General features: G+C 27.1%; 1 protein-coding gene across 1 annotated transcript; it reads left to right on the forward strand.

The window, feature by feature from the left end:
• The first annotated feature begins 620 nt into the window (after positions 1–620).
• UG (UDP-glucose pyrophosphorylase) lies at positions 621–23,220 on the forward strand. Its single transcript, XM_043050946.2, has 15 exons — positions 621–945; positions 2,241–2,366; positions 3,590–3,697; positions 3,787–3,969; positions 5,144–5,277; positions 7,324–7,392; positions 8,776–8,909; positions 10,709–10,797; positions 13,479–13,547; positions 15,718–15,749; positions 17,165–17,261; positions 18,563–18,641; positions 19,399–19,565; positions 20,083–20,187; positions 21,549–23,220. Exons 1-15 carry the CDS (start codon positions 919–921, stop codon positions 21,654–21,656), a joined length of 1,527 nt encoding a protein of 508 aa, XP_042906880.1. The 5' UTR covers positions 621–918; the 3' UTR covers positions 21,657–23,220.
• The last annotated feature ends 737 nt before the right edge of the window (positions 23,221–23,957 follow it).

Genomic DNA, 23,957 nt, shown 5'->3' on the forward strand with positions numbered 1-23,957 from the left:
TTTTTTTTTTTACTTCCTATCATTTTAGTAAATTTACCAATTAATTTGAGCTATTTTAAAAACGTGTATCTAAAATGCTTTATAATTTTCACTAATTTATCTGACTTTATTCATGCTTCTTACATAACTTTTTAATTTGTTTTAAAATTCTCATAATTATTTACAATTAATAAGTTGTCTCAATATTATAAAAAAAATTGATTTAATATAATATACATATTTTAAGAAAAATTAAACATAAATTAGAAATAACTTTTTCCAAATAATAAAATTCACAAATTTCCGATTTCCAGATTATAAATACAATTTATATGGTAAATATTAAATACAAATTCTCTCAATCATATATACAAAAAGTTTTCATAATCATTTGCAATTAATAAGCTATTCCAATTAATATCATAAAAAGAGATTAACGTAATATTAATATATGCAACACTTTTTCTTGCCATTTCAGTGGTTAAATTCGACTCTATATTAATATATTCAAAGATTTAGTTGACCCACTTTTAACTACATGAGAAACGCCATATTGTTTGCTCCGTTCAAAACTTTGTTTGGAACGGCGAACGGCACGTGCTAGTGACGTCGTTGATGACGTAGGACTAACCCTGTCTATTGAGTACCTGATAGGTGCTGATTGATATTCGAATCGTCTCATGTAAGTGCAGTCAGAATGGCTTCTTTGTGGTGCATTTGTGATCAATGAACATATTTTGTTTGTGTTTATCCAAATTGTTAACTGTGATTGTTGAAATATCTGTCATAAAAATCAAAACAAAACAAATGTGTCCTTTCATCTGACACTGCAGGTGACTTTGGTATGGTCATTTGATCTCTCGTACTTAATTCATTAATTTATTGACGCATTCTTCATTTTCTTCAAACCATATCAGCTACTCCATTTGCCAAAACAAAATGAGTGTTCACCTTGAAGTTAAGAACGTAAGTTTACCTTACGTTAATAAAATAATATTTTCTTTGAAATATTGTTTGTTGTGAGAAAGTCGGTATCTTTAAAATTTCATCAGAAGATAATATTTGTTGAATTTATTCTAAATGTCTTATTGTATACTTTATCTAACGAAATATACTATCTCATTATTTTCAGTTTTGTGCAAATATTTTGTTAAATATAAGAAAATCCGGCATGATATTTTCGTTATATTCATAACACCTTTTCACTTATTGAAGTTATAATATTCCTTAGATGCTTTCAAATTTTTGATTTTTAATGTTTGAAGTTATCCCTGACATTTTTTAAAGTTCAATTTGAAATATTTATGAAATGAATAGTACACTATTATTAAAGTACAGAATTAAAATTAAAGTTATATGTTGAAGGAGATAGTGTAATAAAATTAGGTGATCTTCTTAGCATTTTTTGTGTTATTGATTAAAAACTCAATAATTGTTTATTTAAAGAAATTATAATTTTTGTCCGGAAAATAATTTTTTTGTTAAGTTCTGTAATAATAATTCCTGATTGTTACATTACCTCCAGAACAACCTTTCTTATTATTGTTATAGATTTTCAAAAAAATTCACTAATTTCAGATTGTATTAATACTTTTGTCATAATTGTATTTATAGTAATTTAAATGACATTTTTCATTCTAAAAGTTCTGTCCAAATTTATTAAGTAAATATTTACTTTTCAAGTAAAAAATCAGTTGGTATTACTTCTATATCAATTAATATCAGCGCTAAGTGAAACTGCTTGGTTCTGTCTTTCTTTAATATTTTGATCCAGTAATATTTTATATTTTAATGGAAATTACAACATTAAATTGTTTTTAGGTTTATTAGAAATGGTTTGTTTAAATAAGATGTCAAAGCACATTTAAATTTTTGTGCTATTATTTTTAAATAGGCAACTTTCTTTGGAGTTTTATGCTCTGAAAGGATCGTTTTGTAACAAATATTTTTTTTACATCCATTCGATTAAATGGATATGTTCAGAGATTGATAATCTTCGTCAATTTCTTTGTCAAAATATACTTTATATGTATTAAAATTTTTTTAATGATAATTTGAACGTTTTGAAATTTGTTTAACATAATAATTTTTTAATAACTAATCTAATATTGTCATGCCATGTAATATCGTAGCATAATAATGTTAATGTAATTTTTAAAAAAAATTATTTTATTTTATTTATTATTTTATTTTAGAATGTTTTATGAAGCATTTTACTTTTATATTTAATAGAAAGCAACTTTTCTTACGTTATTTTACAGAAATTTGGTCATCAGAAAAAGATAAGTGATACGACAGAGTTTAAAGAACTGACCAAAAAAGATGCCGAGATTCAGCTTTGTCATGAATTGGAAAAATTGCTCATTACTGCTACCACTGATAAAGAGGTAGGCATAAATGTTTAACATTCCATGTAAGCCTCATTTTTACGTTCTTCATTTATTGCACAACTTCATAATATTTAAATAAACTGATTAATTTTCTGGATAATTTTAATAGCTCATTGTTCTTACAAATATTTTTTCATTAGATACCATTGAAATATTTTGTGCAACTATTTTCTTTATTTTTTAACCTCTTCTCGCTGTGATCTCTGACAGCAGTTCATCTTTATATTGGTAGAAGCTGTCAGTTACTAATGATATACGTGGAAAAGCTGTTAACTATCATCATCATCATCAAACATATAAAATCTTAAAACTCTTCTACTTTTGCCATCTCAGTAATACTAAATGATTAAAATTCAAAAAATTAGGAAAAAATTCAGTATTTTTTTACAGTTTGTAGTAAAGCTTAGAAGTTACAATTTCTGAAAAAGAATAGGTTTAATTTTTTTAACTTAATATCGCCTGCCATCTCAAAATTGCTCCACTAAGGCAGCAGAACAGAATGTTCGAAATGGATTTCTTCTGCCACCTCAATAGGCTATTCTAAGCTTTGGCACTGTTGAGATGGTAGAAGATTTCAATTTTAAATTTATAAGATTTTTTGTACTAGTTAATGCGGGTAGTCATCAACTTTTTTGTTTGACTATTTAAATATATAAATTTTTTTGTATGAAAATATGGATATAAAAAGAAAGCGGTCTTCGTATTGGACTCCAATTTACGATGCAAAGGTTAATTAAAAATAGAGATAAGTAAATAAAATGAAAGTTAATTAAAAATGCTCTACAAATAAATTTTTTATCTCTTTATGATTATTTCCGATTGCAACTGCCAACTCTTTTAATAAGGACTGTTTTATATAGAAATACAGTTTGTAATTCTTTTATTTATGTATATTTTTAAATTTTATTTTTTCTGCCACAAACTCCAGTTACCTATTTTATCTATTAAACTATCTTATTATTAAACTATTCTAACTTATTCTGGAATAAAGAACTCCCTATCACTATCTTATTTGAAAAAAAAATGGTTGTTGGTATTTTTTAGCTGAAATTTTTATGTATGTTCTTTAAACTGCTTCTTAATTTAAAATTTTGTTTCGTACAAACATAAATATTGAAAGTTATATAATAATGCTACTAATTTGAGATCTTGCTTTTACTTTGAAGTGCATACCTTATTACATTATATTCCCTTATTAATAAGACATGTTTTTTACAAAGAAATATGAAGTGGATTTCAATGGCTTCCAAAAACTATTTCGTCAGTTTCTACAAGGAACTGGGCCATCTGTTCAATGGGAAAAAATTGAACCTCTACCAGTTGACGCAGTAAGTTTCACACACACATTTTTCTTAATATAACTCAATATATATAATTTAAATTTTTATTTGAATCTAATTGAATTTTACTGTTACAGGTAAAAAATTATGCATCACTTCCAGAACCTCCCGTGTCTTCTATAAAATGTATGCTTAACAAGCTGGTTGTCATAAAGTTAAATGGCGGTCTTGGTACAAGTATGGGATGTACTGGGCCAAAATCTGTAATACCTGTTAGAAATGATCTTACTTTTCTTGATCTGACTGTTCAACAAATTGAGGTGATAATTTTTTTATTTTAAATATTTTATTATAGGAGTACATAATTGTTACAGAGTGAAAAAAATTAAAGGTATTTATTATGTAGTAAAATTAAATATTAATGTGTCGTATAAACACAGTTTGAATGAAAAAGTAGTGGTGTACAAATGGTGTTTAGCAAGGGAAAATTCTAGGAAAACAAGAAATTAACATCAACAATTCTAAAAGGAAAAAATAAGACAAAAAAAAGAATTATTAAATATTCGATAGAAAAAAAATAGCTTAAACAAAATGACTGAAACTAACGAATCCTAGATCAAAATAAATAGTAATCATCACAGGTCACTGTGACAATAGGCTTTTTCAGAAAAGGACCATGTCTTAAAATCATTTAGGTTCTCATTGGTCACAGCGTTAATTACATGTTGATTAGTAATATATTATGTATTACTGTAAAAAAAACTATAAATTTATCTTAAAAATAGTGAAATGTTATAAGTAGTATTTTAAGAAAATAGCAAATTTTAAAGGACAAGCAAATATTCAATTTCAGGACAAGCAAATGTTATAGCAATTTTTAAATGTTCTTGTATTTGGAAGGTAAAAATATATGTATAATAGTAATGAGGTGTTATGCCTCATATTTATAGTTGAGGTAGATATATTTTCTCTTTCAAAGAACAAAAAAAAAAACTGCTTATTTCTATTTTTGGAAAAGATATAATAAAAGTATGTTTATAGCTATCTATACTGTACAAAAATATGTTAAGCAATTATTTTCACATTTTTAAATAAAATATGTTTTTTTTCGAATGATATTATGTTTCTTCAATTTTTTTAATGATTCATGACCTTTTATTTGAAAATGATTATTTTTTATTCGATTTATTTGTTAGAGTACAATGTTGATTTAGTATAAAGATTTTATTTTTGTGCTTTTTATACAATATTTCTATAGCTATTGAAGTAAGTTACTGAATGATTAATCTATAATATTCAGCGTCACTTATTTCTGTAGTACTTTTTTTATGAATTTTTTAATTGTTTAAAACTTTTCAATAATGCCTGTTTTGATTTGCATGAATAAATATTTGCGCTTTTTAAATTATGATACTCTTAAAATTTAAAAATATTGTTTTAAACATTGTTCAGTAGCAAAAAGCAATTTTTAAAATTTTTGTCTTTATTTGTTAGCATCTAAATACACATTATGATGCTGATGTTCCTCTAGTACTTATGAATTCTTTTAATACTGAAGAAGATACTCAAAAAGTTCTGAGAAAGTACAGAGGATTTAGAATAAAAATATATACATTTACACAAAGCAAGTATGTAAAATGTACTTCATTATTATTTCTTTATTTACTTCATAATATTTATGTTATATATAATGACTAACTTCAAAGAAAGACAGTTTACGATGCTTTTTAGATAATGAATTTTGGAAATTTTATTTTTTATTACATTTTATTGAGACTTATCAATTGTAAATTAATTGCAAATTACTTAATAATTAATGTAATTTAGACATTGTTGCTTCAATTAAAATTGTATGTTGCAGAAAATTAATTTTCTGTAAAATAAATAAATAAATCAAATAATTAACAATATTTCAACCTTTCCCTCATTGGATGCGAAACTTTGGGTACTGACTGTAAAACTTACTGTGTAAACTGGCTGTATTTAGATAAATTTATTAATAAATATTTATTTATTATTCAACAAATGTGTTTCAATGTAAATGTGATTTCCATGATTAGAGGCCGTTTAAATATTACATAAACATATTTTTTCCGATTTTGGTCTCCCCTTCCTCTTTTGTCAGCAAAAATAAGCAAATTATAAATCCGCTCCCATGCTTAAATAGGAACACCCTTCTGGATTTTGCTTAACTTTGACTTTTAATGCAGCAATTTTATTTCCGAATTAAATCCAAACAATATAAGTAACTTAACATAAATAAAATGTACGTTTCAGTTTACTTTATAAAATTTTAAGTTGATTATTCTTAAGGAGTCTCTTGTGTTTTCTTTTCATATTCTGACCTCTTGTCCTCTGAAAATTTTTTGATGAAATTTTTTCCAACTTTTCCTTTCTCCGAATTCAACTTTTAATTCAAAGTTAAAAATTTTCCTTCAGTACTATTATTACTGCATTTTTTATTCTGCTTTTGAAATAAGGAAGTTTTGATGCCACACATAAATATTATCTACTGATATCCATCATATCACTTTGTCAGCAAAAGTAAGCAAATCACAAACTTCCTTTTTCCATTAACCTCTTGAAATATCATCTCTTGATATAGAAATGATCTTTGTTTGCACTGTAAGCAACAACTCTCAACGGAATGTTGACAGAGATGAGAACTGCTCCGGGCACGCCAAAATAATTAATAAAATGGTAAAGAACAAACTATATTTTGCAAATATTTGATTAACTGCCATTAGAAAAAATCACTAAAAAACTGCCTTTAGCAAGAATCTATCCAATATTATTGTTGGGACATTGACAATTGTCCTGTTGACATTGACACTGTGCAATTTTAACTTTATCATTGTGAATAAACATGACAAAAGACAAAGCCCCCCCTGAAATTTATCACCTTCTCAAAAACTATTTTTCAATAGTTAGAATTTCTGAGTATGAATGAGTGCTTATCTTGTATAACCTCTTGCATTGCTTTCTATGTATAACCTTTGTCATTAACATTCTTATCAGCTACCTACAAATTCATGCTATTTCTGATATTCATGGTCAAAAGTAGATGAACACATTCATATCCCTTTTCTTTTTCAACATCATTATTTTTATTGAATCAATTTCATATTATTAATTGAATAGAATGCAAGCAATAGTTTTCATTGACTCATATGAAATTTAAAAATAGAGCTTTAAAATGCCGATGTCCCAAAATTGGAACATTTGATTTTGAAGTAATATTTTAACTTCAAAAATTTGAAATAAAATTTTGAATTTGATGCATAAAAATTGTTAAATCCTTTTAAATTTTTGAAAAAAATGCTCTGAATTTTTTTTTTACACAATTCTGTGGTCCAGCCACTTTATTTAAAACTTTGGATGTCTAGTGATTTGTGATATTTATCTTTTTAATTCCTCTTTTATACCTTAAATATATATATAAAAAAATTAAGATTCAGCTAGCTGAATACTTAATTGTTCGGTGTAGTAAAAGATTTAGCATGGGTAACAGATGACGAAGTAAATCCATTTTTAAAGTAGCATTTTAGCTCCATTTTTAGAAATTACCAAGTTGTTGTATATTTTTATAATCACTTAAAGGAAATGTGTATCAAATGATGTGGATAATTTTTTTAAAAATAATATACAATTAGTGATTGTTATTTTGTCTGCAGGTATCCTAGAGTGAATAAAGAGAGTTTCATGCCTATTGTTTCATCACTTGATGAGGATGATGCTGAAGGGTAAGTAACAACTTTTGTATGGTGTCCCTCTCATTGAATTATCTTTAAAATTGATTGTTACATATTTATTTTTTAATAAAACTACTTTATTTAAAAAAACAGTTCTTCTGCTTTGCTCATCACTAAGGCATCAGGCAGAATTCTAATGTATAATGATAATACAAGGTGATAACAACGAGAATTATTTGTACAATTTTGTGTATATGTCACAGGTTAAATACAAAATCTGGCTCCTTGTGAACAGCTGCCTTTATTTTGTAATGGATCAGGCTAATTGGAAAAGTTTCCAGTCTTTTCTAGGCATTTTTTTAGGCTAATCAAAATGAATGCACATGTCGAAAGACTGTAAAATTTCAAAAGATGGCATCCGGAAGTATTCTGATTTCATTGCATTTGCTGCAGAAGAAAAAACTAGTTTTTGATCGATATACTTATCTCTAATTTTAAGTTATATTATGGTCGCTAATTTTAAGTTATATGGGTTATATGTGTGTCTTTCTACAGTAAAGGAGTTAAATATTCAATTAAAAAGACCTAATTCAGCAGAAATTTTAAGAAAACAAACCTTTTAAATTGTAATTTCTTATAACTTAATGAAACAAACTATGAAATAATTACTAAAACAGAAGGAAAACTAATATTGTTTCTTTTAATACAAACATTAAATGGATATATATATTAACATTGCCTTGGGTTTTAGCTTTAAAATACCATTTTTCAATTGATTCAATTTTCCAGCAAAGAAAAAGTATTGAATTTTCGACTTTTTTTCTTACGAATCCTCATGCTTATAATAAATAATCAATAGTAGAAAAATGTGTTTTGAAAAGTTAGTCTTAAAATTATTTTTTCTAGTCATTTAGCAATCTGACGCCCAGGTTTTGTCTGTCCTGGCATATGCTAAGTAGAAAATACATCGTTCATTGTTCAAGTAGCTTCAGAAATGAATTAGTGATTATTTGCAGGTGTTTTTATTAGCTTAAAGCCATTAGGCTTATTCTAACAAGCCTAAAAAATAACTGGCAGATTAAAAATGACTGAAGTGTTTTCCAATAAGCCCCTTGAAACAAAATATTAGCAAAGAATCAGATTTTTCAGATGGTCTATGTCTAATTTACTACAAAGCTTGAAAATACATATATTTGCTGATATATTTTTGTTGAGGTAGCACCAACACATGAACTATGAGTGGGCAGTGTTTAATGAGTGTTTAATGAATAATTTTATTTTTATGCCTTCATTATTTTCTTTTTTTTCCTAGTGCATATTTTTCATTGATTATTTCATATTTTCTTTATGTGTTCTTAGGTTTTATATTTTTTAATGTCTTTATTTTATGTTTTTAAGTGGAACTTGAATTATTAGGACTTTTGTTTATTTTAGTTGGTACCCACCTGGCCATGGTGATTTCTATGAATCGTTTTATAAATCCAATTTGTGTGAAGCTTTTCTTTCAGAAGGTAGAGAATATTGTTTCATCTCAAATATAGATAATCTTGGGGCAACTGTTGATATAAGTATCCTTTTCCTTTTATTTTTCCTCTTTTTTTTTTTTAAAGCTGTGCTGACCAATGTATCAACGTGCAAATTTTTAACAGTTTTCCTAAAATAGCATAAAATTATCTCCTTTAAAGTTTGGTAGATTATTTTATACGATTTTTTTTTTGATAAAGATTAAATTGAGGTTTAAATTTAATTATAGCTAAATCTAATTTACTTTATTTTTGAATGAAATATTTATGTGCCTATATATACATGAATCGTATTATAAAAGTCAAAATAATAATAATTAAGTTGAAAATTTTGTAGAAGAAAATTTGGTAAGTTTAATGAAAATGAATAGTAAATTTTTTTTTTATTGAATTGATTTCCTTCTTTGCTTGAATTTTAAATTTTATATAGGAAAAAATGTATCAAATGAATTTTACGTCCATGGAATTAATTATTGTTTCTTTTTCCCTTTCTCAATTTTAAGTAAAATAAGTCTCAGTTAAGTAAAATGGTTAAAAAAATTATCATTTTTATTTTAAAGGTTATATTTATATTAAATAGTTTATTTATATTTAAAAATTGTTATTATATTTATAGTTTATTTATATTAAAAAATTTAAATCAGAATTAATTTTAATTGATTTATAAATGTTTATCATGCAAAAGAAAATTAAGGCAAAACACGAAGTCATCATTAATAATCACATAATTAAATGTGATAAATCAAGTGAGTCAGTAATTTGTCATTGATTGACTTAATTTATAAAATGCATACGTAAATGCTTTATTAATAGATGATTATTCTTGAGCAAAATTTGGAAATTTTGCTGTTGGTCAATGGGCAGTTGTAGCATTTTTGACAGTGTCCACTGTTTAGAACGTGGGGCTACTTTTTCAAAGCTTTTAAAGCAGTAAAACAATTTGCAGTTATTGATAAAGTAAGGAATTTATTTTTTTCTTATTATTCTCGTAATAGGGTAAGATTACAAGGTTCATTTCGAAATGAAGAAATGTCTTAAGAAACAAGTGGGATAGGAATTAATCTTTAAAATATTATAAAATATTTTTAATAATTGCATGTTTATTTTTTTAAAAACATATTAATGAAAGGCGCATGGTTTGCATTTTTGACAAAAAAGTGGCAATTGGATGGAGACATGCAGGCAATATTTTAATCACCATTTATTATATTTAGTTGCCTGTGGCCAGTAGTGACCATTAATTTTGCCCTATATAAATATTGAGTGCTATTGAATTGAACGTAACTATAACACGCCGACAGATGACGATAATAAATGATCACGGGGTAATAGAAAACGAGCAGACAATGATCATGTAACGAGAGGTAGACGATGAATATGTGCGAACAGAAGAGACGTTCTTATCCCTGCTATTTCTATAAGTGTTTTTTTTGTTCTTCTTACTTTACATATGTTATATTAAATTTTTTTTAGTTATCAAGAATATGTTTTATTTGCCACCCTATATTAACATACATTAGGATTTTATATTTTTGTTATGAGATTACTAAACTTTGCAAACATGAAACGTGTAAGATATTAGTAAGGGAAATTATTTATCGCATATTCTTTTAAATATAACACTATTTTCACATGTACTGCTGTAAAATAAAAAGTATTTTTTATTTATTTATGTAAAATTGTATAAGGAATACAAGAGTAGATTATAGAGAAAGCTCATATATATTTTTTTAAACCAGCCTATCTTTTTACTTTTTTCTTGTTATTGCTTTGATATATTTAAAATTGTATTATAATAAAAAAATGTTCAAAAAAAAAGATTAAAATCTTAACCATCAGCTTAGATATTTTGAATTCGTTGTTAAACCCAACAAAACCACCGTCTCCAGAATTCGTTATGGAAGTGACTGACAAGACAAATGCTGATGTGAAGGTAACACATTGTTTAATACTACAGTCCACAGATGGCGCTTTGCGCATCCTAATTAATTATTCTTTGAGCTTGATAAAATAAATAGTGTATGTGTATCGATTCCTGTGTGTGGAGTGTTTCAATGTTTTCGATGTATAATTCAATATTCTAAGTTCATCTCCAATTCCAGTAAATTGTGACAAATTCTAACTGAATTGTGAGACATCCAAATGTTCCACCTTTAATTTTATAGTTCCAAGTCCATACAACAACCGAGTCAGGTAAAAATTTATGAAACATTCTTTTTCCCGCTAATTGCTAAATCACACATATTATACTGTGTTTTCTCAAATGCACTCCATGAATCAGTTGAACTGATTAAATTATTTAAATTTTTTCCTTTTAATAGCATTAGTTTTGAGATTTCAAAATTCCTTTGACATCAGTTTTCAAAAAAAATTATTCAATAATTTTAACCACCCTTTTTCTAGCTCTTTATATAGAAATTAGGATTATTAGTTTGATAAGAAAATGATGGATATTAACTCGAGATTGCCATTAACATGGGCATATTGAGAAATAGGAGCATGTGATTTAAAAGTTTGTGTTGTATACAAATATTTAAATTAATTAAGAAGCTGTTAAACTTTTTAAGTATTTTTTTTGTACAGCAGAAGCCTAATTAATTAATCAATGCTTTTTCATCCAACTCTTTGGTTATCCGACATCCCTTACAAGACATGTTTAAAGTTTCCCATGTTGTGTTAGGATGCTGATATTACCCAATAACTGCATTTCAGTTTTGTACCTCATGTGACTTAAAATTATTTTAAATTAAATTTAATCCAATTACTGCTGTTAATTTATTTGCTATTAAATTACAATTGAACATAAAAAAAAAGTTATATATGTATTTTTTCTTCATGGTTTTGTATTATTATTTTTGATCAAAAAAATTAAAATGCAAGTAAAGGTATTAAACTTCATTATAGTTCCTAATTGTATTTAGTAATTTTACTTCTAGCACACTTGATTTTATACATACTATACTTATGTTTGTATACTTGAGCACCCAATTTTATATATATTATACTTATGTTTATATACTTGCATACTTTATTTTATATATGTATATTATTTTATATACTATACTTATGTTTGACGCCCGGTGGCTGAGCGGTAGCGCTTCGCGCTGTCGTGCCACAGGTCCTTGGTTCGATCCTTGGGCCGGGCAAGGCCGACTCAGCCTTTCATCCCTTCAGTGGGTCGATAAAATGAGTACCAAGCATGCTTGGGAACTAACACTGGGGGTTCCGCGTTCGGCTGACCACCTGACCGGAACATATGCTCCTGCACCCCAGAGCCCAAGGTCAAGAAAACTGAGATGGGCACAGTCGGCCTTGGCCCTCTTAATGGGCTGTCGCGCCACTGAGTTAGTTAGTTATACTTATGTTTATATACTTGCACACTTGATTTTAAGTAGGTCCTTTGATAATCTGATGATTTTGGTTTTCCAACATGTCCCTGGTTACATTTGTGTCAGATAATGAGGGCTTTATTGTATTCACTTTATAATAAAAGTAAAATCATTTAAATTTGTTTATGAAAATTATATTCAATTAAATATCCAAAACCTTTACTATTTGCAGTCATTCAGAGGTACCAGCTGTTATGATTTATCTGTTATTTTTACTACTTTATAGTCAAGATTACGGTTTTACGGTTGACTAATAAAAATTATCGTTTTTAAAAGTTTTTGTGATAATCTGTTCAAAAAAAATTTTTTCCTTTTAACTACTGAGATATATGAATTTATTTTTGTTTAGGACTAATCTACAAATAGTTTTTTCTATTCTTCAAACAATTCTAAAAAAAATAAATAAAAAACAGAAATAATTTCATAGAAACAAGAAGTGAAAAAAAGCTAAGAAATCTCATTTCCCTCCCTTCCAATAAGTAATTCAAAAACTTAAATCTTTTCTCCTTATAGAAAAGCGAGAGAATATAAGTGGAGAGAAAATAGTTTGAAATGCTGTGAGCAAAAATTCTTTGTGGTTCAAATGCCCTATGATAAAAAATATTAGTTCTAATTTAACCCAAAACTATAACACTGATCAATTTAATTTTATAATGAATAAAATATCAATATTCTATATTTTTGGTACCTTTGCTTATTGTACTTCTGAGTACTGAAATGCTATCTGCCTACGAATATAAGAGATTTAGTATAAAAATTATTTTTGCAAATGATGAAAGAGAATTTTTAAAGAAATAAGTGACTTAATAGGAATGAAAAGTTCGAATTTATAGAAACGCATTGAATTTGAATTAGTTTTTAAATTTCAAATTTCTTTGACTAAATTTATTATATACCTACATAGAATTTAAATTCAAAATGAATGATTTAATTTTCATTAATTTGATAATAAAGTTTTTTTTTAATGACAGCATTTGAACATTGCTTATTTTTATATCACTTTTGACGCCAGCAGTATTTCATGTCTTTGGTAACAGATTTTGTCTTAGTGCAAAAACTGAGAATTCCAACCTGTTCTAGTTTAGCCAAAATCATTCTGTGGAAAGTACCATTAGAAGCTCCTATCTGTTTATGATCAGTATTAATTCAGCTGGTGTTATTATTATTTGTTTTTCTAACTGTATGTCCTGGTTTCATTGATTTTAATATTTATTTTTCATTATAGGGTGGTACTCTTATACAATATGAAGGTAAATTGTGTTTAATGGAAATTGCTCAAGTGCCAAAAGAACATGTAAGTTTGTATTAAGTTTTATTAAATATGTAATTTGGTCTCTACTTCTAAATTAAAAAAAACTTATTAATGTTAATTTTATCTACCACTATTTCCACTTTACTTATATGTACTTTAATTCCACTAAACAGAAAATGTTATCTGTTTAGTGGAATTACATATCCCTGGCCAAACATCTAGCCTCGTTCATCAGGGCACTATCGTCTGACAGCTATGGTAAGACTGCTGCATAATTCTGTTGTGGTCAGTTGACATGGACGGCACCTGAGCTGGAACTTAAACTTACCCTTCAAACTTACCACAAATAACAAGAAGATTATCAGTCATGTCTGATTTAATGAATGCCTTTCTGCATATGCCCACCAGTTTTTTAGCTGTCACTGATGAAAAGTTTGCTCTCCACCAGCTGTGTAAGAGATGCCTTAGCTGACTAATAGATACTTTTTTAAGAGGTTCTTCTTCTTGGTACTACAGCTAAGAGTAGGCCAGGGCCACCCCAAGAAGTTTCTCTCTGAGAGTCTGCTTCTTTATGTCATCAAGCCATCTAATGCAAGTGATGGTCTTGTTCGTTTTCTAATACCACCTGGCTTGTTGAAGATTAATATCTTTTCTAGGTTTATAATCCACTGATCTATGTGAGTGACAAAGATACTTTATTCAGTTTTATTTGAAGACAAAAACAATGTCTGATTGCATATATTGATTGTAGAAAATTCTCCATATTTTCTTTTCTTGTACGGCTCTGAAAATGTTGTGCAGTATTTTTCTTTCTAAAATTAGTAGCCTGTTTTTATAAGTTTAGTCAATCTCCAGCTTTTACTGGCGTAGAAGACTTCTGGTTTGAATTAATGTTTTATAAATACTGATTTTTGTTCTATTGCCAACCAGTTCTGATTCTTAAACCAGAATATCATCTATATGCTGGTACTATCGTATGTGTAGTATATCGTATATAGTATCGTATAGTTTATCGTATGTATAGTATCGTATATCGTATGTATCATATATCGTATGTATCGAAAGGTACAGGGTCGTAAAATCACTGTTGCCTTCCCTTACTAGTAGCACTCTGATTGTCTACAGAAAATTTCCACCCTTGCTACACCTGAAATAGTGACTCAGTTGTACAAAAATTAAAAAACTTCAAATACATATTAATAATAAATATTGTAAGATTAAAATTCAAACCTGTTCATATTAGTAAAAATCAAATATTAAAATTGACTTTATTACAATGTTCATCTTTTAAAACAATAGCATTTAAAGTAAAATTTCATACAGGATTCTTAAATAATGAGACATTAAGAGAAAATCTATTATAAATTCTCTGTGAACCAACTCTGATGTGAGAAAATTAGTAAAATCCGTTTTAATTATATAGCTATAAATTAATATCTCTAGGACAAAATTTATAAACTAATAGAATCTGAAACTAGATTTTGGAATCCTGAACATTTATTCGTCTTTCAGACAAGATTTTCTTTCATGAAAATAATTTATAATTTGTTTCATTAAAATGATGCTGTATAAGTGCAATGTTTTAAGCATGATTTAAAAAGGTTACTTCTTTGTTGCTATAACTTCTAAAATGTATTTAACATTCTCTTTTTATTAGATTAATATAAAGAGCTGTTAATAATAAAAAGTAAATAAATAAACAATAATAAATAAAATGTATGCAATACATTTTATTTATTACTGTATGTAATATAAAAACTTGTATTTTGTAAAATTGAATTGTTTAAAGTATTAGTTCATTTAGAAGGGATAAAAACTTTTTCTATGTTTGGTTTATTAAAAAAAATAAATAAAGGAAAATTTCCCTGTCAGAAATTAACGATAAAAAAAGCATATAACTAAAAAAGTGCACAGATGTTGTTTTGGTGGGACGCTTAAGTTTATTCATATTTGTGTGTACAATTATAAAGAAAATTTTCCTGAAAGAAATATTTAGAAATGTACAGCAAATTGAATTAAATAGAACTGCTGTAACTTAGAACTTCAAGATTATGAAATAGAATAATTTCTTTTTTGCTAATTAAATGGAATTCAGTTTTGATCACCAATTTAGATTAGTTTCGATTATGATTTCATAAAATAAAAATTTTGCTTTAAATGTTTAGTTCGTATTTGAAAGTGTTTATTTACCTTATTTAATTTTTATTTAAAGGTTGATGAATTCAAGAGTGTGAAGAAGTTTAAGTAAGTCTAATATTTTTATAAATAAGTTTATAAATCCTACCAGAGATTTTCATCAGGATGCAGCAAAAAATGTAGGAAATTGAATGCATTATAAAAATACTTGTAGAATTTATAGGAACACACATCACATGTTGAAAGGGAATATTTATTCCTTCTTATATCTGAGTTAGCTGCTTTTGAAATGAACTAAAATCAAGTATTAATGTAAAATAGATATATGTAATGTTTAGTAGTGTTCAGGTTAGGTTTTTTTTTTTGAATTTTTGACAGAATTAAGGAAAATTGCTGAATTTTTGCTTACATACCTACTTAATTGGTACTTAATCTAACAATTTCTTGGTATCTGAGTTAGCTGCTTTTGAAATGAACTGAAATCAAGTATTAATCTAAAGTAGATATACAGTAATGTAACGTATAGTGTTAGGTTTTCTTTGCTTGTGTAATTTTGCCAGAATTATGGAAAATTGCTGAAATGTTATTATTTTATTTTTAATTCCTTACATTGTTTTGGTACCATTATATAGAGGGATTTTTTTTAAAGTTGTGAAATAAAAACCTCTGTAACAAAAGAACCACTGATTCAAAATAAGTGAAATTGCTCCCAAAGCAAAGTGAGTCTTTTACAAGTGATTAAAAACATCTTAAGATCACAACAATAGAGAACGCTGTAAGTTAACGAAAACAAATAATATCATCAATTGGAAGAAATGGACAATGCTTTGAGAGAAAAAAACTATATTACCCCTATCAAAAACTTATGGAATGCCATAAAAGGCTTCTGTATGCATGTCATGTGCAAGCTTTTCTCCGGTCTTTACTACTTGTACAACACCATCTGTTGGTGAGATTTTACTTTTTTAACCACACTATAAAGAACATTGCTTTGGGAGCATACTGTTGAAATTTCAATTCATTTGGACCAGTAGTTCTTTTGTTGCAGGGGTTTCATTTTTCTAATTTGAAAAATTCCCCTTGTATTAATCAGATAAGGTTAAGAAAAGTATCAGTCTTATCTGATTGCGAAATTTATTACATTCTGTTTAACAGAAATAATGAGGAAAAGGGGGGGGGGGCATAAAAGGATGTAATATGTCTGAAAGAAATTTGTATAATTTCCTTGGAGATGGAGAGCTGAAAACTACAAGAGTCATTAAAATTCTGCATTTATATTGACGCTGATGTAATCTAAATGTATGGGAATTCATTATTGCTTTGTTCTAATAAATACAATAATTTTTAGAGTTTATTGAGAAAAAATTGTAGTTTGTTTTCCCAATGTTATCTTACTAGGTAGTTTTGTGTGATAACTTTGTGTTATTTTTCTGTTATTAAACCTTTTATCATAATATTTTAGTATTTGCTAACCATTGTTTCTAATGCTTCTAAAACAGTTATTTATTTTTTGGGAATTGCAGAATATTTAATACAAATAACCTGTGGATCAAGTTAGGAGCTATTGCCCGCCTAGTAAAAGAAGATTCTTTAAACATGGAAGTTATAGTCAATCCTAAGGTATGAATTAAATACCATCTTTTTTATGAATTTTTGAGTCTTTCATAAATAGCAATGTATTTTATAACTCTTAAGGTTCCATAAATTGAATAGCTTTTATAGTGTGATTCTTGCTTTTCTGTGTTCACTTAAGGGTATTTAATGTTGTAATTGTTCAAAAAAGAGCAACATTCAAGTTTAATTTTTTAATTATTCATATTTTGATTATGTATAAATTTGAATATCTATTTCAAAAAAGGTCTTATAAAACTCATATATAGTACAAAGATCCTATTTCAATCCATAGCCATGCCTTCATGATTGATAAAGTTTTTCTTAACATTTTTAATTTATACTTTGAAGTTATCATATTTTCATATAGACGTTAATATTTATCAAGGGAGCTGGATGATACATAATAAAATAAATGATAAAACAAAGGAAAGCCTTAAGTTGTTAACGTCTTAAGGTTTTTCATTATTTGAGGTCTTTAACCCACTGGCGGTTTAGCAAAAGGGCAAGATTGGGAGAATGTTTCTCCCCGAAACACTATTTCCCTATCTAATTACATAGAACAGTTGGTTTTGCTATGCGGTGAAAACTGTAGGTTAAAATACGAATTATGTGCAGAACCGTCAGAGGGTTAAGCTTTTCTTTGTTGATAAAATGCTGACAATTTTTAATGTGGTTTATAACAAAATCAATCTCAATTTTATATTTGCACTATTACACATTTTACCCACCTCATAAAAGTTTTAGCAGGGAGTTTGCCACCTAAATCCTCCATATCTGAATTTGTTTAATCTAAAGTAGTTTAATCTTAGTTAAAACATGGTTACAAACGCACCACTATTCCTAGATAAAGTGAACACTTTTTGAACTCATCATTTTCTGACCTGTTGATCTTTATGTGATTTTTCAAGTCTTGTGTTAACCCTTTAAAAACATAATGTTATTAAATAACTGTAATTGTATTACCTTTACTTTTCATTTCATGTAGCACCATTTAAATAGAAATATTGTTAATTGCCTAAAATAGTCTTAATTGTTTTTCATCAAATTTATTCTTTTATATTTTCCTTTCCACAATTCTTTCTTTTATTCATCTCATACGTAGACTTAACTTAATCTGCATAAAATTCAAGAATAGAAAAAAAAATTGTATTTGGAATGTATAGCATTAATAATTGTATTTCACATTTGTAGATTTCAGAATATTTTTGCATATGATATTTTTTTTATAATCTCCAGTCTGATGTTCATTGTCTATGTATGTATGTATATTTAAAGTATATTCAGAATGTTTTTTTTTCCCATTAAAGCATTTAGACAGTGGAATAAATGTTATACAGTTAGAAAGAGCTGCTGGTGCTGCCATGAAAGATTTCTGTGGAGCACTTGGTAATGATTTTTTTAAAAATATTTATTGCTATTGTAGATCTTTTGTGTTATTTTTTAGGTAAAAGAATTGAGAGAATAATACCATATTTTTTTCAAATCGGTGAAAGTTGATACGAATATTCTTGTCCTGTAGCTTGAATAGAGGCAATTTGTAGATTTGTTAATGGAATAGCCATTATCAGTTGGATCTGTTAATAGAATGGCCACTGTCTGTCAGTCAGTTGATAAAATAACTTCAAAAGTAGGTGGAAAGTATAGTCTCAATTATATATTCAGGACAGCAGTCAGAAGTGTTAGTTATTTAATAATAATTGGTCTGGAATAATCATAATCAGTTAAGTCTGTTGATAGAATAATCGCCGTTTATCAGTGCATTGAAAGCCTAGTCTTCATTGAACGTAGGTTGCAGTAATCGTGGAAATATTTTCTTTATAATTCATTCAAGACAACAGTCAAAAGTTTTAGCTTCTTAATTTTGGTTGATCAGTAGTTAGAATAATCACTAGCAGTAAATCTGTTGATAGAATAGCCATAATTTGTCAGTGTGTTGACAGAGTTGCCTTAAAACTAGGTTGCAGTAATCTAAAAAAAAATATTCCTAATAGATTTTCCATGACTGCAGTTTTAGTCTCTTAATCTTGTTTTTCTTTCATATTTCTAGTTACTTCTGTAACTAGTAAAAAAAATTTTAAAAAAAATGTGACGGTGAATAGGATGATGAATTTGCCAATGACAATAAGATTTCATTTCTCAACAGGAATAAATGTGCCAAGGAGTCGTTTCCTTCCGGTGAAGAAGACTTCTGATTTGCTGCTCGTCAAAAGCAATCTCTATGCCATGCAGAATGGCACTTTGGTTATGAGTAATTTGAGAGCTTTCCCCACTGTGCCACTAGTCAAATTAGGAGACAACCATTTTGCAAAAGTGAGTTTTATTTTATTTATGTATGTTTAATTAATTTCAAATAAACTCACCTGTTCAAATAAACTCATAGGGCTTTAATATTTGTCTTAGCTGCTCAACTCAAATAATATATCTGAAAAAAATTATGAATAATAATTTAGAAATTTAATTGGTAGTTATTATATTATATATGATGATATGGGCAAAGATTGTTGATCAAATTTTTGATAAACTTAACTTACATTGAAGTGAAATATTCACTACTCACTGCAAGGCAATCATGGAGTTGCACATATACTTTACTATTGTATTAGTACTACAGTATTAGTACTACAGTACTATTTGAAGGGCATACAGATTGATAACTCCAAATATTGGCCACCTCTTAACGAAGGTCAACAAGCACAGTCTCAAAGGGTCTGTTGTTTGGAGGTTTTACTGCAGTTTCAAAATTATATTTTATTTTTCGAAAAACAGATATGTAATTATGTTGTGACCTGAAATATGAATAATGGTCTTTCTTCATTTCATGTTTTAGATTCAGGAGTTTCTGAGACGTTTTGCTAGTATTCCTGATATGTTGGAATTAGATCATTTAACTGTATCTGGTGATGTTACATTTGGGAGAGGCGTGTCTTTAAAGGTGAATAACATATTTAATTTTTAAGTTGATAATTAAATAGTTATTGTAATATTTAAGTGGTTGCATAATATTTTGATATAATGGTTTTTTAAAAGTAAAATAATGAGGTTTTAAAATGTTAGATATAATGAAATAATTTTAGCTTCGTATTAAAAAATATATATATTCTGAGTATCCTAAATTAGACTAACAGACTTAAAAATTTATGACAAAAAAATATATGATTTTAAAAAAATTGCATCAAATTTATGTAACAGGAGAAATTCAGAAATTTTGTGATAAATGGTGCTTAAGTCCGTTTTAAGAGTACACTAGATTGTGGGAGAAATTATTTATGTCGATTTCTCTTTTACCTATATAAGTAATTTGAAATTTAAACTATGGAAAAAGTGGTNTCTTCTTCACACGACGGCTTAAATCAGATTTCTGATGCATCGCTTGGAATGAAAGTTGCTGTATCGTTTGCCGATATAGGCGTTAAATCGATATGTCGCGATATATCGATTTATAGCCCAGTCCTAAACAGGACACATACATTTTTCTTCCAGAGTTCCTTGCTTCAGTTCAGAAATTTTGTGATAAATGGTGCTTAAGTCCGTTTTAAGGGTACACTAGATTGTGGGAGAAATTATTTATGTTGATTTCTCTTTTACCTATATAAGTAATTTGAAATTTAAACTATGGAAAAAGTGGTTTCAGGTGAAAGTTAACCAGGAAGTTTCAAATGCTGAAAATGCTTTTCAAGATATCAAAATGCAAGCAAATTATGGCAGGATTATTTGGAGTTAAGCAAGTTATTGGGCAATAATTTTGTATTTTGAAATCCTTTTCTCAGCATTTTAAACTTTATGGTTTACTCTAGGCTTCCTAAACTCACTTTTTTTCTCAATTTTAAATTTTAAAGTACCAGTGAAAGTAAAACAGAAAGTACCACAGAACGTTTATTTCTTAGTATAGCATCTGAATTTTTTTTTTTGAGTTTTAATGTTTGCAAATTTCATCGTATAATGTTTGCAAATTTCATCTTCTAATGTTTGCAAATTTCATCTTCTGATGCCATTTCTCACTAGGAGTGAATCCTCTAAAAAAACTGATTTTAAACCCCTAAGTTTGATCATAGCTTAGACTGTGGACCAGCATCCTTGGCCTTGTACTACTCAGTACGCAACTCATTTGTGGGCTGTGGACCATTTGTTGGGAACCATTGTATTCTTTAATTTAAAAAAAAACTTTTTTAAATTTTTTTTTTAGAAAATTACAGCCTTGTTTCTCTTTTAATGTAACTTTTAGTGATTGATGTGATAGTGAACGGTATTTTGAATCTCATTTATGGCTGACTATAGTTTTCTTTTCCTTAACAGGGCACTGTCATTATTATTGCTAATCATGGAGATAGAATTGACATTCCACCTGGGTCAGTATTAGAGAACAAAATAGTGTCTGGTAATCTTAGAATATTGGATCACTAATATTTTATTTATGTAGCTTGTGTAATCTCATTTTATTTATACACCATGAAAAAAATATGCATGCACAATTTAAAAAAAAAAAATGGTTACATTATGAAATTAATGAGCATTTAAAATGATCTGTTAATCAAACAAAAAATATTGTTCTGACATATCAGTTTTCAGAGGTGCCTTAGTCTCTGAAAATGTAATAGAAATATTACATTTATATGGACTAAGTATTTTGTTATAATTCTAATTGCATTTAAGACACCAAATAAAATTTTAAGGGATAAAATATAAAATAATCTTTTCCATATCTTTAATTTACAGGCATATTTTTTTTATATATTTCTTATTTACAGGCTTTTCATGTATGAGAAAAAAATAAGTTACAATCTTTCAAATTTTTATTTTCGAACCAGTATTATATTTTATAGCATTTTCTTAATGAAAAAGATTATGCTTTTGTTTTTAATTAGTTATTGAAATCATTTTATTGAGTGAATCATTAGAAATGTTTAATATTGTTAAGATAGCATTTTATAATTCAGATAAATGCAGTTAAATTAAATACTTTACTTTTATTGTTTTTTTGTCACTATATAAGGGGAGAAGAAACGATCTGCTGTGTTAATACCTTCCACAATATAAGAAAATAAATCAATTTTACAAATACAGGACAAGTCCTAATCAGTACTCTAATTTCTTAGGTGAACTATACAAATCGTAATAAATGTATTCATTAAAAATGTATACACAAGCTGAGATAATTTAAATAAGTTGCGAATATACTTTTTGCAAATGTTCGATATGTGCTTTTATTTTATGGAATACATCAACTGGGAAATATGATTCTCAGCTAACTTGCTTTTCTATCGACACTGACGATAGCTGTGATATGCACTTTCAAATCAATAGTGTTTCCTGAACAAAGCGTCACTAACACACGTTTTTTATGAAGCATGACAAAAAGAAAATTCCTTGTAGCCTGATCTGGGTATCATAGTGGCAATGGTAAGAGTAATTTGTCTGCAGTAGATACACCATTTAACTAAGGTATTGTTTAGTTTTCCTGAAAACGCTGATTTACGATTGGAATTCTAGCGCCATCTATTGACGAATTTTCAAAATTACCACTGATCTGCTCCAGTATGTACATTTTAATGAATATATTTATTGCTTTTTGGTAGTACTCTTATTAATCTGGGGCAATTCTTTTGAGCTTTGTATTTTATTATCATTTATTGATCAACTAGTGTAGTAGTCCTCTTTTTTCCAAACTATGTGTTCATTGACTGGATGTAAAATGTGAAGATGTGTTTAACAATTGTGGTATTATGTGGATGTTTATGAATTACTAACATATTTATTACAATTATAATAAGGAATCTATTTTAAATTTACTTGTTATACAAAAAAAGTTGGAGTATTTTTAACTTAAGAAAAAAATATTTATTTTAAACTGTAGCATTTATACATGTTAAATTTTAGATAGTGCCATAATATTATAAAGTGTTTAGATAAAAGCATGTCAATCACCATGTTATCTGTATACAGATTCAATAAATGTTGTTTGAAATTATTTTGTTTGCTTCGTTTTTCATGTATGTATTTACTAAGGGAATTTCAGAATAGATTTTTAAACAGGAGAAAAAATAAAAGGAATTATTTAGTGTAAATTTCTTGAAGCTTGAAATTCAGAATTTTTCATCTAGTTCCTTTTTTTTTTATTAATCATTGATAACTGTAATAGAACTGAATTTTAATAATTTTCTATTTTTAAAATTATATTAGTTGTTATAAACTAAAATGCGTATAATTTTTTTTCCATATTGTAAATTTTTTTATATTTATATTTTTTTTTAATTTTTGAACCTATTTTTAAAGAAATGAATTTTATTTTATTATTAAAAACTTATGTAAGGCTTCAGAAATACAGCACATAAAGTTAGTATAATATCAATTAGAAAACTATTGTAGTTTTATTTTCTAATAAGGAAAATTTCTGTCTTATATATGTCTAACTAATTAGAATTTAATAGTTTTCTTTTTAGTGAAAAAAAAAGATATAAATAAATTTCATAGAGATAGAATTCAATAATTATTCTTTCTTTCCCAGTATATTAGAGACAATTTAAGGAACTGCATGATGATACTTTTAATGACAATGCATTTTTTAAATTCTAAAAATTTGTATTTCTTTAAAAAAACACAAAAAGTTTTTTTCCCCAAAATTTGAGATTTTTGTAAATTTTCATTTTTTGAATCTTAATAAAATTTAAAATTTTCCAGTTTTATTTTAATAAATCTATATTTCTT

This window comes from Parasteatoda tepidariorum, chromosome 2, assembly GCF_043381705.1.
Source record: "Parasteatoda tepidariorum isolate YZ-2023 chromosome 2, CAS_Ptep_4.0, whole genome shotgun sequence".
NCBI classification, from domain to species: Eukaryota; Metazoa; Arthropoda; class Arachnida; order Araneae; family Theridiidae; genus Parasteatoda; species Parasteatoda tepidariorum.

What these genes read in the sequence shown, in the direction of transcription:
- UG (XM_043050946.2), top strand. Translation starts at nt 919, where the DNA reads ATGAGTGTTCACCTTGAAGTTAAGAAC. An exon ending in TATACATTTACACAAAGCAA is followed by an intron (nt 5,278 to 7,323) that starts GTATGTAAAATG and finishes TTTTGTCTGCAG; the next exon opens with GTATCCTAGAGTGAATAAAG. An exon ending in AGATTTCTGTGGAGCACTTG is followed by an intron (nt 18,642 to 19,398) that starts GTAATGATTTTT and finishes ATTTCTCAACAG; the next exon opens with GAATAAATGTGCCAAGGAGT.